Source organism: Oncorhynchus tshawytscha, linkage group LG01 (genome assembly GCF_018296145.1).
Source record: "Oncorhynchus tshawytscha isolate Ot180627B linkage group LG01, Otsh_v2.0, whole genome shotgun sequence".
NCBI lineage: Eukaryota > Metazoa > Chordata > Actinopteri > Salmoniformes > Salmonidae > Oncorhynchus > Oncorhynchus tshawytscha.
In genome coordinates, this window is record NC_056429.1 from 59,540,361 (window position 1) to 59,552,453 (window position 12,093).

General features: G+C 40.2%; 1 protein-coding gene across 1 annotated transcript in view; it reads right to left on the reverse strand.

Annotated features, from left to right (window-relative positions):
* The window catches only part of LOC112254424 (sodium/potassium/calcium exchanger 3-like), a 143,691-nt gene that overhangs the window by 16,653 nt on the left and 114,945 nt on the right, over nt 1–12,093 (reverse strand). The window contains exons 3-5 of the mRNA XM_024427007.2: nt 3,173–3,249; nt 2,740–2,814; nt 2,541–2,625 (exon numbers count right to left, since the gene is read on the reverse strand). Of these exons, the coding sequence (XP_024282775.1) occupies nt 2,541–2,625; nt 2,740–2,814; nt 3,173–3,249 (237 nt within the window). The remainder of the gene's footprint in view (nt 1–2,540; nt 2,626–2,739; nt 2,815–3,172; nt 3,250–12,093) is intronic.

Consider the following 12,093-nt stretch of genomic DNA (forward strand, 5'->3'; position numbering starts at 1 on the left):
AAATCAATACACAAGTATATATTTTTAAACCTGCATATTTAGCTAAAAGAAATCCAGGTTAGCAGGCAATATTAACCAGGTGAAATTGTGTCACTTCTCTTGCGTTCATTGCACGCAGAGTCAGTGTATATGCAACAGTTTGGGCCGCCTGGCTCTTTGCGAACTAATTTGCCAACATTTTACGTAAATATGACATAACATTGAAGGTTGTGCAATGTAACAGGAATACTTAGACTCATGGATGCCACCCGTTAGATAAAATACGGAACGGGATAAATAAATAATAAATAGTTTCCGGATTTGACCTAAGGCTCGTATTTCTGTGTGTTTATTGTAGTTAAGTCTATGATTTCATATTTGATAGAGCAGTCTGACTGAGGGGTGGTAGGCAGCAGCAGGCTCGTAATAGTCAAAGGTATATGGTTTAGAGAGAAATAGTTGACGCGTTATAATTCCTGTAATAACTTGCGGCTGAACTTGAAAGGGGTTCCTTTGTTATTTTACCGTTCATGTCTTCCATAGAGAACGTCTTGATCTACTTCAAATAAGGTCTGTGTTTCGTTCAGGCTTAAACCGCCTCTGCGTTTTGATACCCGTGTAAATCTCACTAGGATAAGGTAACGTTTGTCAAAATATTTTCATAAATCCACTCTACAAAAAAAAAAGATCTTCGCTTATATTTAGCTAATATTGATCAGAGTTACCTTGTCCTATGGATATCTACACAGTTATAAAATTGGCAAGGTGGTGTAAGCCTACACTAAACACAGGCCTTATTTTAAGTGAATCTAAAAATATCCTATGGAATAAATGAATGAAGGAACCGCTTTTCAGATTTTGCTAGAAGGTGTCATGGGAATTATGACTCGCACTTTGGTAGTCAATTCTTACCATGTCCATTATTAAAATAGGATTTCCTGCATATAGAAATGACAGTTTTTGTTTTCAACATTCATCACAGGCAACTTGAACTCTATTTTTATTCAAACAGTTGAGAGTATTTGTCTCCTAAGCAGACTCTTCAGTATCATTGTCACTTCAGAGCTGTGTGTGTTTTACAGATGGCAGAGAAAAGCAGAGCACCAGTGTGGGACTATTACATGGAATTGGCACCAGGGAAAACAAGGTGTCTTATTTGTGATAAAGATGTTGTCACGTTCTGACCATCGTTAGTGTGTGTTTTCCTTGTTTTAGTGTTGGTCAGGACATGAGCTTGGTGGGCATTCTATGTTGTGTGTCTGGTTTGTCTATTTCTATGTTTGGCCTGATATGGTTCTCAATCAGAGGCAGGTGTTAGTCATTGTCTCTGATTGGGAACCATATTTAGGTAGCCTGTTTTGTGTTGTGTTTTGTGGGTGATATTTCCTGTCTTTGTGTTTGTGGCACCAGATAGGACTGTTTTGGTTTTTTCACGTTTCTTGTTTTGTAGATTGTTGTATTTTCATCTTTATTAAAGATGTACAAAACTAACCACGCTGCATTTTGGTCCGCCTCTCTTTCACCAGAAGAAAACCGTTACAGATGTAAGCATGGGGTCAGCAACGGCTAAATCAAAAAATACCACCAACCTGTGGAATCACCTTAAGAACACCCATAATATGTATTTTATTAAGTTAAAATAAAAGTATTCATTGTTCATTCAGCATTGTTGCAATTGTCATTATTACAAAAATGTGTGTATAAATATATATACATTTTAAAAATCGGCCGATTAATCGGTATCGCCTTTTTTGTCCTCCAATAATCGGTATTGGCGTTAAAAAATCATAATCGGTATCATAATCAGACCCTGGTTCGATTCCAAGGTGTATCACAACCGGCCGTGATCGGGAGTCCCATAGGGCGGCGCATAATTGGCCCAGCATCGTCCGGGTTAGGGTTTGGCCAGGGTAGACCGTCATTGTAAATAGGCCTAGTTAAATAAAAATAAATAAGATGTTTAATTCAGGTTGGTATACAAATTAATAATATATACAGTATGTTGGATTTAAGTCTCCATCCCAACCAAAAATCTAAGTTAAAGAATATGACTAAATCTAATCAAACTTTAAATACACTTTACATAAAATTTGATTTAGTGCTATTCTTTATAACTTAGATTTTTTGGTTGAGATGGAGACCAAAGATGGAGATCTAACATATTAATGATTAACTTGAAGATTACATTTGAAATCAACCAAAGCTTGAAATCCAAGGACAATACAATATGTATTGTCTATTTTCAGTTTTTGATCATGTACAGTAAATAGCGTTGAAGATCTGATGTTGTTCCAAAGGTAAACATTCAACATAGACAAACCCTGTCTAAAATATGTTGAAAATTGGTTACAATGATGACATAATCCTGTGGTTGAAATTTCACCCTGAAAACAACAGTTGATTACTTTTTTCCAAACCAATGTATTTTCCATGTAGATTCCACGTCACAATATGTTGACAAATTACGTTGAAAAAACATTGAATCAATCAGTTTGTCCCAAGTGGAATGTGTCTAATAAATGACAAAGATGTGTCCATCCGTGTGTCTGTACATGTCTCACCGATAACAGAGGTGAAGAGTTCAGGAGCTGAACTGCCGGCTGCCATGAAGGTTGCACCTGCCACATCCTCACTAAGATGTAGACGCTGAAAGAGAGAGACAGAGAGTAGACAGCACATCTTGAAAAGAAGAACTGTATCCTTGAAATTCCAAATGAATTGACCCCGACCCTGTTACAGAATAGTGCATAACCTTCTTACCTCGCATATCTTCTCCAGAGAGGGAACAAAGTAGTCGTCACACACCAGAGCCAGTGCATAGAACATGTACATGGCCTACAGAGGAGTATAGCACAAAACAAAAACACATACCCTTGCATGAACAAACTTGGTGATCTCTGCAGTGTCCTGGAACTTGAGTTTCTTCACGTGATGCACAAATAGTGTCCCTTAGTTCAATGTGTCTGTCTTTTGCGCAAAAGTATCCTAAGCCAAGACACTCTCTGTGCCAGTGGCCTCGTATGTCAGCTAAGCCTCTGTCCAACATGTCGCACCCCAGCCAGCCAGAGATAAAAATAATCCTGCTTTTAAATGTATGGTCAGTGCATCACACAGTCAGTGGAAGGTAGCGTGGCAAAAGTGTATGTATAGTAGAGTGTGTGTACAGGTGTGTGTTGAGGGGTTGGACACTCACAAACAGGACGTGTAGGGCCACAGCTCCCTCTGTGCGCTCCTGGTTGGTGAACAGGTCTGTGGGGAACTCATGTAACGCTGGAGAGAAAACACACACACATATTACTAAACAGGGAGAAACACAGTCTCATTTAGTGCAGCAGAGACACGTGCACAGGCACAACCATACACAGTCTATTTGAGTGACAGGACCTAAAAATAGCCTTGCCATGATTGCGTGTTTGTTTGTGTGTATTTGTGAGTGGAGCAGTGTGTGTGCATGCGTGTTGATGGCTGCTCAATGCGCGGTGACATTCTCACTCTGAACACCCAAGAGGTTGTTTGAGTCAGCTATCTTCAGTCTGCCCTCAGTGCCCAAACACAACACAGCCATCTCAACTCATAGGAATTGACAAGGCCCCAGAGAAGAGAGAGAGACAGAGGGGGAATGAGAAGAGAGAGAGCGAGATAGAGAGGAGAGCGGGATGAGTGACAGAGAGCCAAGCCGTGTGTGGGAGACAAAAACAGGGGAAATACATTTGAGAAAAGACGAAGGAGCACAGATGTACACTACTGTTCAAAAGTTTGGGGTCACTTGGAAAGGTTCTTGTTTTTGTAAGGAAAAGCTATTTTTATTTTCCATTAAAATAACATCAAATTGATCAGAAATACAGTGTAGACATGGTTAATGTTGTAAATGACAATTGTATCTGGAAATTGATGTTTTTTTAATGGAAAAGCTACATAGGCGTACAGAGGCCCATTATCAGCAACCATCACTCCTGTGTTCCAATGGGGCACATCGTGTTAGCTAATCCGAGTTTATCATTTTAAAAGGCTAATTGATCATTAGAAAAACCTTTTGCAATTGTGTTAGCACAGCTGAAAACTGTAGTCCTGATTAAAGAATCAATAAAACTGGCCTTCTTTAGACTAGATGAGTATCTGGAGCATCAGCATTTAGGGGTTCGATTACAAGCTCAAAACGGTCAGAAACAAAGAACTTTCTTCTGAAACTCGTCAGTATATTCTTGTTCTGAGAAATGAAGGCTATTCCATGCGAGAAATTGCCAAGAAACTGAAGAGCTCATACAACTTTGTGTACTACTCGATTCACAGAACAGGGCAAACTGGCTCTAACCACAATAGAAAGAATGGGAGGCCTCAGTGCACAACTGAGCAAGAGGACAAGTACATTAGATTGTCTAGTTTGAAAAACAGACGCCTCACAAGTTCTCAACTGGCATTTTCATTAAATAGTACTCGCAAAACACCAATCTCAATGTCAACAGTGAAGAGGCGATTCCGGGATGCTGGCCTTCTAGACAGAGTTGCAAATAAAAACCCATCTCATAATGGCCAATAAAAAGAAAAGATAGGCAAAAGAACACAGACACTGGACAGAGGAACTGGCTCTAACCAGTGTCAGTTTTTGGTTATTTTTTTCTATGTTTTTATATTTCTTTGTTTTGGCTGGGTATGGTTCTCACTCAGGGACAGCTGTCTATCGTTGTCTCTGATTGGGAACCATACTTAGGTACCTTTTTCCCACATGGTTTTTGTGGGTAGTTAATTTCTGTTTGGTGTTTTGCACCTTACAGGATTGTTTCGGTTTCGGTTATTCTCTTTGTTATTTTTGTTATAGTGTTCAGTTCCAATAAAAGGCATGAACACTTACCATGCTGCACTTTGGTCTGATGATTCCTCTTCCTCTTCTTCAGACGACGAATACCGTTACACAGGGTCAATGCCCTGCTCAAGGGCATGTTGACCGCTATACCACCAGGCCAAAAAAACGTGAACCCGAACCCTCCAAGATCCCCCCACAGTTCCCCAATAGCTGTCCCTCAACCATTCGAGACACCTCCCACAGTACCCCAGGAAGAAATAAATAATAATAAAATGAATTCCATTCCCCACCCCCCAAGAACCATCCAATGCACCAAAAACCAAGAGAAGGAACTAAAGAGAAAAAAGGAAAAGACAGAGGAAAACATCAGCTTCTTGATATGCCACACCTGTCAGGTGGATGGATTATCTTGGCAAAGGATAAATGCTCGCTAACAGGGATGTAATCAGATTTGTGCGTTTATATTTGTGTTCAGTATAGCTTCATTCTTGTGTATTTTATTCTTCTTGTGTTACTATTTTTAATTCTGCACTTTTGGGAAGGCCTCATAAGTAAACATTTCACAGTAAAGTCTACACCTGTTGTATTCGAACCATGTGACAAATAAAATTAGGTTGATCCCTCCCTTCCTACCACCATCCCTTAAGTGCAGTACAGACACATTCTCCCAGTAGGCAACACACTGGAATGCATTTTACACAGTGGCTCTGCAGCCAAAGCAAGCAGGCCCAAGGCTATTGTCCACTCTGTACCCAGTGCTGGACTAGTGCTGCCTACACTTATACAGGGTAACCACTCACGGACCCACTCACCCCACCAACCCTGCTGCCAACAGCACAACTAACAAGTATGGCTTCACTACTCAGAGCTCCACACACAAACACACAGACATATACAAAGGCACACACATATGGTGCGAGTCATTACAAATACTTCAACCACATGCCAAACAGCAAAAACCAACCAACAAATTACTACATCAACAACAACAAAACAAGAGCTGGCAAGACGATTAGATAAACAAAATAGCTCTCTCCATCAATAAAGAGAGGGCTTTTGTGTTGGAGTTCACATCAGCTTATTTCAGTTCAGTGATTCTTGGTAGTGGTAGTGGTATTTTGTTGAATTATGAATCAACTGAATAAAGCCCTTTTGGGGCATCTTTTACCATGTCATTCTTCCTAGTCTTAAAACACATAACAGAAGATCAAGCTCTATCCAGTATGATCTTTTGCTCTTTGTATTGAAGCAGTATGAAAGCATACAGGGCATTCAGAAAGTATTCAGACCCCTTCCCTTTTTCCACATTTTGTTACGTTACAGCCAAAGTGGATTAAATAAAAAAATGACGCTCATCAATCTACACACAATACCTGATAATGACTAAGCAAAAACAGGTTTTTAAAAATGTTTGTAATTAAATAAATAAATAAAAACAGAAATACTTAATTTACAGTATTCAGACCCTTTTCTATGAGACTCGAAATTGAGCTCAGGTGCATCCTGTTTCCGTTTATTTTTGATTTAACCTTTATTTAACTAGGCAAGTCCGTTAAGAACACATTCTTATTTTCAATGACGGCCTAGGAACGGTGGGTTAACTGCCTTGTTCAGGGACAGAACGACAGATTTTTACCTTGTCAGCTCCGGGATTCAATCCTGCAACCTTTCAGTTAACTAGTCCAACGCTCGAACCACCTGCCTCTTATTGCACTCCAAGAGGAGCCTGCCTGTTACGCGAAATGCAGTAAGAAGCCAAGGTAAGTTGCTAGCTAGCATAAAACTTACCTTATAAAAAAACAATCAATCAATCAATCATAATCAATAGTTAACTACACATGGTTGATGATATTACTAGTTTATCTAGCGTGTCCTGCGTTTCATATAATCGATGCAACGCAGGGGGATGATTTTTAAAAAGCGCATTTGCGAAAAAAGCACAATCGTTGCACGACGGTACCTAACCATAAACACCAATGCTTTCTTAAAATCAATACACAGAAGTATATATTTTTAAACCTGCATATTTAGCTAAAAGAAATCCAAGTTAGCAGGCAATATTAAAGAGATGAAATTGTGTCACTTCTCTTGCGTTCATTGCACGCAGAGTCAGGGTATATGCAACAGTTTGGGCAGCCTGGCTCGTTGCGAACTAATTTGCCAGAATTTTACGTAATTATGACATGACATTGAAGGTTGTGCAATGTAACAGCAATATTTAGACTTATGGATGCCACCCGTTAGATAAAATACAGAACAGTTCCTTTGGGGCAGTTTCCACTTATATGTTAGCTAGCTATCTCCAGTTAGATAATGTGTTACACATATTGCATCTGTATGCTTGTTGCATTCTCCCTGGTGAACTCGTTCGTTCATGAGCTAGCTGTTCATTCTAAATATATTGAAAAAAAATATAAACGCAATATATAAACATGTAAAGATCCCAGAAATGCTCATTACATGATCATTACACAGGTGCACCTTGTGCTGGTGACAATAAAAGGACACTCTAAAATGTGCAGTTTTGTCACACAACACAATGCCACACGTCTCAATTTTTGAGGGAGTGTGCAATTGGCATGCTGGCTGCATGAATGTCCACCAGAGCTGTTGCCAGATTATTTTATTTTAAATTCTCTACCATAAGCTGGCTCCAACGCCGTTTTACAGAATTTGCCAGTACGTCCAACCGGACTAAAATCTGCAGACCACGTGTAGCCACGCCAGCCCAGGACCTCCATATCTGGCTTCTTCACCTGCGACCAGCCACCCGGACAGCTGATGAAACTGAGGAGTGTTTCTGTCTGTAATAAAGCCCTTTTGTGGGGAAAAACTAATTCTGATTGTCTGGGCCTGGCTCCCCAGTGGGTGTCCTCCTAGGCCCATCCAGTTATGTTAAATCCATAGATTAGAGACTAATGCATTTATTTAAATTGACTGATATCCTTATATGAACTGTAACTCAGTAAAATCTTGAAATTGTTGCATGTTGTGTTTATATTTTTGTCCAGTATAGTATAATCTAATATGTTCAAAACAGTGGCAGCATGTGCAGCAGTGGTCATTCGGTTTTTGACATGCAAAAGTGTAGTAGGCGTATTTATGCACAGTTTGCTTTATATATCTTTTCCAAAAAATTACCGGTAGTTCCAAAACTTGACATCATATTTCCTTGTTGTCAACTCCAACCACACCACGGGTATTCAGCCAATCAGCAGCAGCCACTGGTTTCCCAGTTAAGATTAAGCTTTAAGAGGTGTGAGTGTGAAAGGTTAGAGAGGAGAGGGGTGTGTGGAGTGCTGGAGAGGAGGAGGCCAGACTGACAGGTCATGTCCTCCGCCTGGCATTGGGAGAAAACACCCCTGCAGGAAGGACAAAGCTACACGTCCACATACATTACAGCAGTGTTTTCCAACTCCAGTTCTCAAGTTTTCCCAACAGTACACATTTTTGTTGTAGCCCCAGACAAGCACACCTGATTCAACTTCTCAACTAATCATCAAGCCTTCAATTAGATAAATAGGGTGAGCTTATCCGGGGCACAACAAAATTGTGCTGCACATTTTGGGGAATATTCAGAGGGAAACTTTCCGTGGGAATTAACGGGAAAATATGAGAATTCATGGAAATATATGCAAATGAATATTAATACCATTTAAATGTAGATGGTTTTTGCATTGGATATATTTACCATATCATAAGGAGACAGAAACATCAACTTTTTACCTTATCTTAAGTAGACATAATTGCAAATGATTAAATCCTTCCAATAGAAAAAAAACTATTTAGTTACGAATTTAAATTTAATTAAATGAGTTGACTCCTCACTTGGGATGATTTCACTGAACAACAAAAGTAAGGGAATATTGAATGATCCCCAATGGCCCATCGCATCTCCCCCAAACGTTTTCAACATACATCTGTAAAATGATAGTCTAGAAACTAAAGCTTTGGTTGTCTTCCTCTCAGGCTTCCATGTCTTCTTCCTGGATCTCGTCAATGTTCACCTCTTGAATATCAGACTCTGAGGCCTCATCTTTACTGTCACTTTCCAACCCTGTTGAGGATGGCTCATTGTCAGGCTCAAAAAGCCTCAAATTTTCCCGGATGGCCAATAATTTTTAAACCCTTGTATTGGTCAGCCTGTTGCGTGCTTTGGTGTGTGTGTACCCAAAGAAGGACCAGTTGCGCTCTGTGGCGGCTGATGTTGGTGGGATTTGGAGGATGATGGAACAGGGGAAAGATCCTCAGATCCACAAAGTCCCTTCCACCAGGTGGCTGATGAGATATGTTGGCACAACTGCCATATTGCATCTCCATCCCAAAGCCCTTGCTTGGAAGTGTACTTTGCCAGACTGCCAAGAACCTTGCCCTCATCCAGGCCAAGGTGGCGAGACACGGTAGTGATGATACCATAGGCCTTGTTGATCTCTGCACCAGACAGGATGTTCTTGCCAGCACTGCGCTTTTAACGGACCTCTGAGACTATCACAGTGCAGGTGCATTTATACGGAGACTTGATTACACACAGGTGGATTGTATTTATCATCATTAGTCATTTACGTCAACATTGGATCATTCAGAGATCCTCACTGAACTTCTGGAGAGAGTTTGCTGCACTGAAAGTAAAGGGGCTGAATAATTTTGCACGCCCAATTTTTCAGTTTTTGATTTGTTAAAAAAGTTTGAAATATCCAATAAATGTCGTTCCACTTCATGATTGTGTCCCACTTGTTGTTGATTCTTCACAAAAAAATACAGTTTTATATCTTTATGTTTGAAGCCTGAAATGTGGCAAAAGGTCGCAAAGTTCAAGGGGGCCGAATACTTTCGCAAGGCACTGTACATATTGCCTGTGAGCATCAGAGGTGAACCAGTTGCATACACAGCTCGAGCAAGACATTCATCAGCATTTCTCTGACTACGTTCCTCCATTGAGTAAAAAAAAAAACATGAGCTGTTGCCATCGATAAGGTGTCTGTTCATCATTTTCACCTCGAATAGAAGTAGAGGGACTTTTGTCAGAGGTTGCTTGTTGTGAGCGCTGAGGGAACTTTGTGCACTTGGCCAGATGATTCTGCAACTTTGTTGCATTCTTCACATATGATTTGGCACAATAATATACCCAGCTCTTCCTTCTACATTAGCTGCAGTGAAATGTATCCACACATGAGATAGTGCCCGTGGCATTTTCCTGTAAAGATTAGAAAAAAAATGTTTAAAAAATCCAAATACAATTCCATGTACAGATAAATAGTTAAGCAGTTAGATTATCCTTTGTAAAATAAATTATGGAAACAGGTGAAATAACACCTCAGTTTGCTGGATCAAGCAAGCTAAAACCCACATGTTAGCAAAAACTAACTTCAGAAATTGTTAACAAAAAATATATAAACACACTTTGCTGTAGGCTACTATTTACAAGTTAACAAAACATCATGTATGTCATATAAAATATATTCACCCCACCCAGTATTGTAATCAAAACTTACCAGAAAACATGTAGTCCTTCGCTCAAACAGTGTAGTAGTGTGGGCTCAATAGCATCTCATTAGTGTGCAAGATCTTGAGAATTAGCTGTACATGTGATGGAAGAGTGCACCTCACATGTGATGAAAGAATGCACTGTGCATGCGGAGGGTTGCAATTCCATTGAATTGGGGATAGTTTAACCAAAATATGCCACAGGACCTAGAATTGCCTTATGTGTATCCCACAAAAAAGGTTCACTGTTATAAACAAACTTTTTTGATGAATTTATGCATAATTCCCCAAATTTCAAGGCTAAACTTCCCATGGAAAATGTCCGAACCTTTGCAACCCTAGTTGGGGGTACTCAAGGACCGCGGTTGGTAAACATTGCATTACAGTAAGTACTGCCAGTTAGAGACCATCGACCCATGCCCCCTATGTGAAAAAGTGATATTGCTACCATGGGGATGAGGTCATTCATAGAGTAATCTCAGCATAGATTCTGTGAATATTCTGATGCCACAGTAATAGCTTTGAGTGCTCTGTCCCTTATTTAGCCCTACACTAAAGTCTACTCCATGTTCTTTCGGATGTCTCAAAACAATATGCTTTTGTCTGCATAAGCCATTGCTGGAAATACAGAATCTACTACTGAACATAATGCAGAAGTCTGGTTAAGTGCATATTGCCATACTGACAAAAAAGTGAGAATGACACAGTATAAGGACATCATAAGTGCTGTAAGGGGTGTTAGAGGAGCTACGGTTGTTGTAACTACTGTTAACAAAACGTTAAGCGGGGTAGAATACAATCTGGTTTTACTCAAAAGAACATTACACAACACATAAGTCAATTCTTATGAAATTTGGTCAGCTTCCTTATTTACTTCTGGGTCCAAACGTGTTAACAATCGGGATTTCTGTATGTGTGTAGTGCTAATTTTGCTCCATGTTACACTGACAGTATGTGACCTTAAGATGACCTATCACCGTTGTGTATGACATCAAAGTGTGACCTAAGTGGATGGCTTGTTACCCATGAGACCTTCACACTCTGGCCACATCTGTCCCTTTAGGGCTTTGGTTGTTGTCATGACTTTGGTGGATGGTTATATCTCTGATGTACTCTATACATAACTTAGATACACAAAACAGGATGCTCTTTATTGTTTTTCTAATCTATTCAGTCTTAAGCCAAACCTGACACACACATAAGCCACACACACACACACAAATACACGCACACGCATGTGCGTGCACACGCACACACCTAAAATCACTGACTTTTAAATCTAGACTGGATCAGGCAGGATTGACCTGGGCGCTCTGGGAGCTGTGATGGCTTGCAGGGGGGCAGAGAGCTGCTGAGGAACAACAAAGACTTGACTACTCTCTCTCTCTCTCTGCTTACATAAGCATCACAATCATTACATAAGGCTGTGTGCTGGAGAGAGAGAGAGAGTAGGAGGAGTCCTCCAAATCCTCTACATCATTAAAGAGACCTCAGATCTCAGGAGGGGCATCCTTTTGAGAGCAGTAAAAAAAAAACACACTGAGTGCAGACAGACACCACACAACAGATGGTTTTCACCTGGCGGTGTAGTTTGTTTTTCTTTTGTGATGGGAATATGGGAGTGTATGTTGTTAGAGAGACAGCACTGAGCTAGCTGTCTACATCCCAGAAGGCACATACACACACGGTTCACCTATTCATAGTTTCCTCCTTTCGTGTGAAGCACATTGGATTGCACTCGCTTTGTTTGAAATGTGCTATATGAGTACAGATGAACTTGATTGAGGCTTGCAGTTATACACGCACACACATATCACAGTGGCATTGTA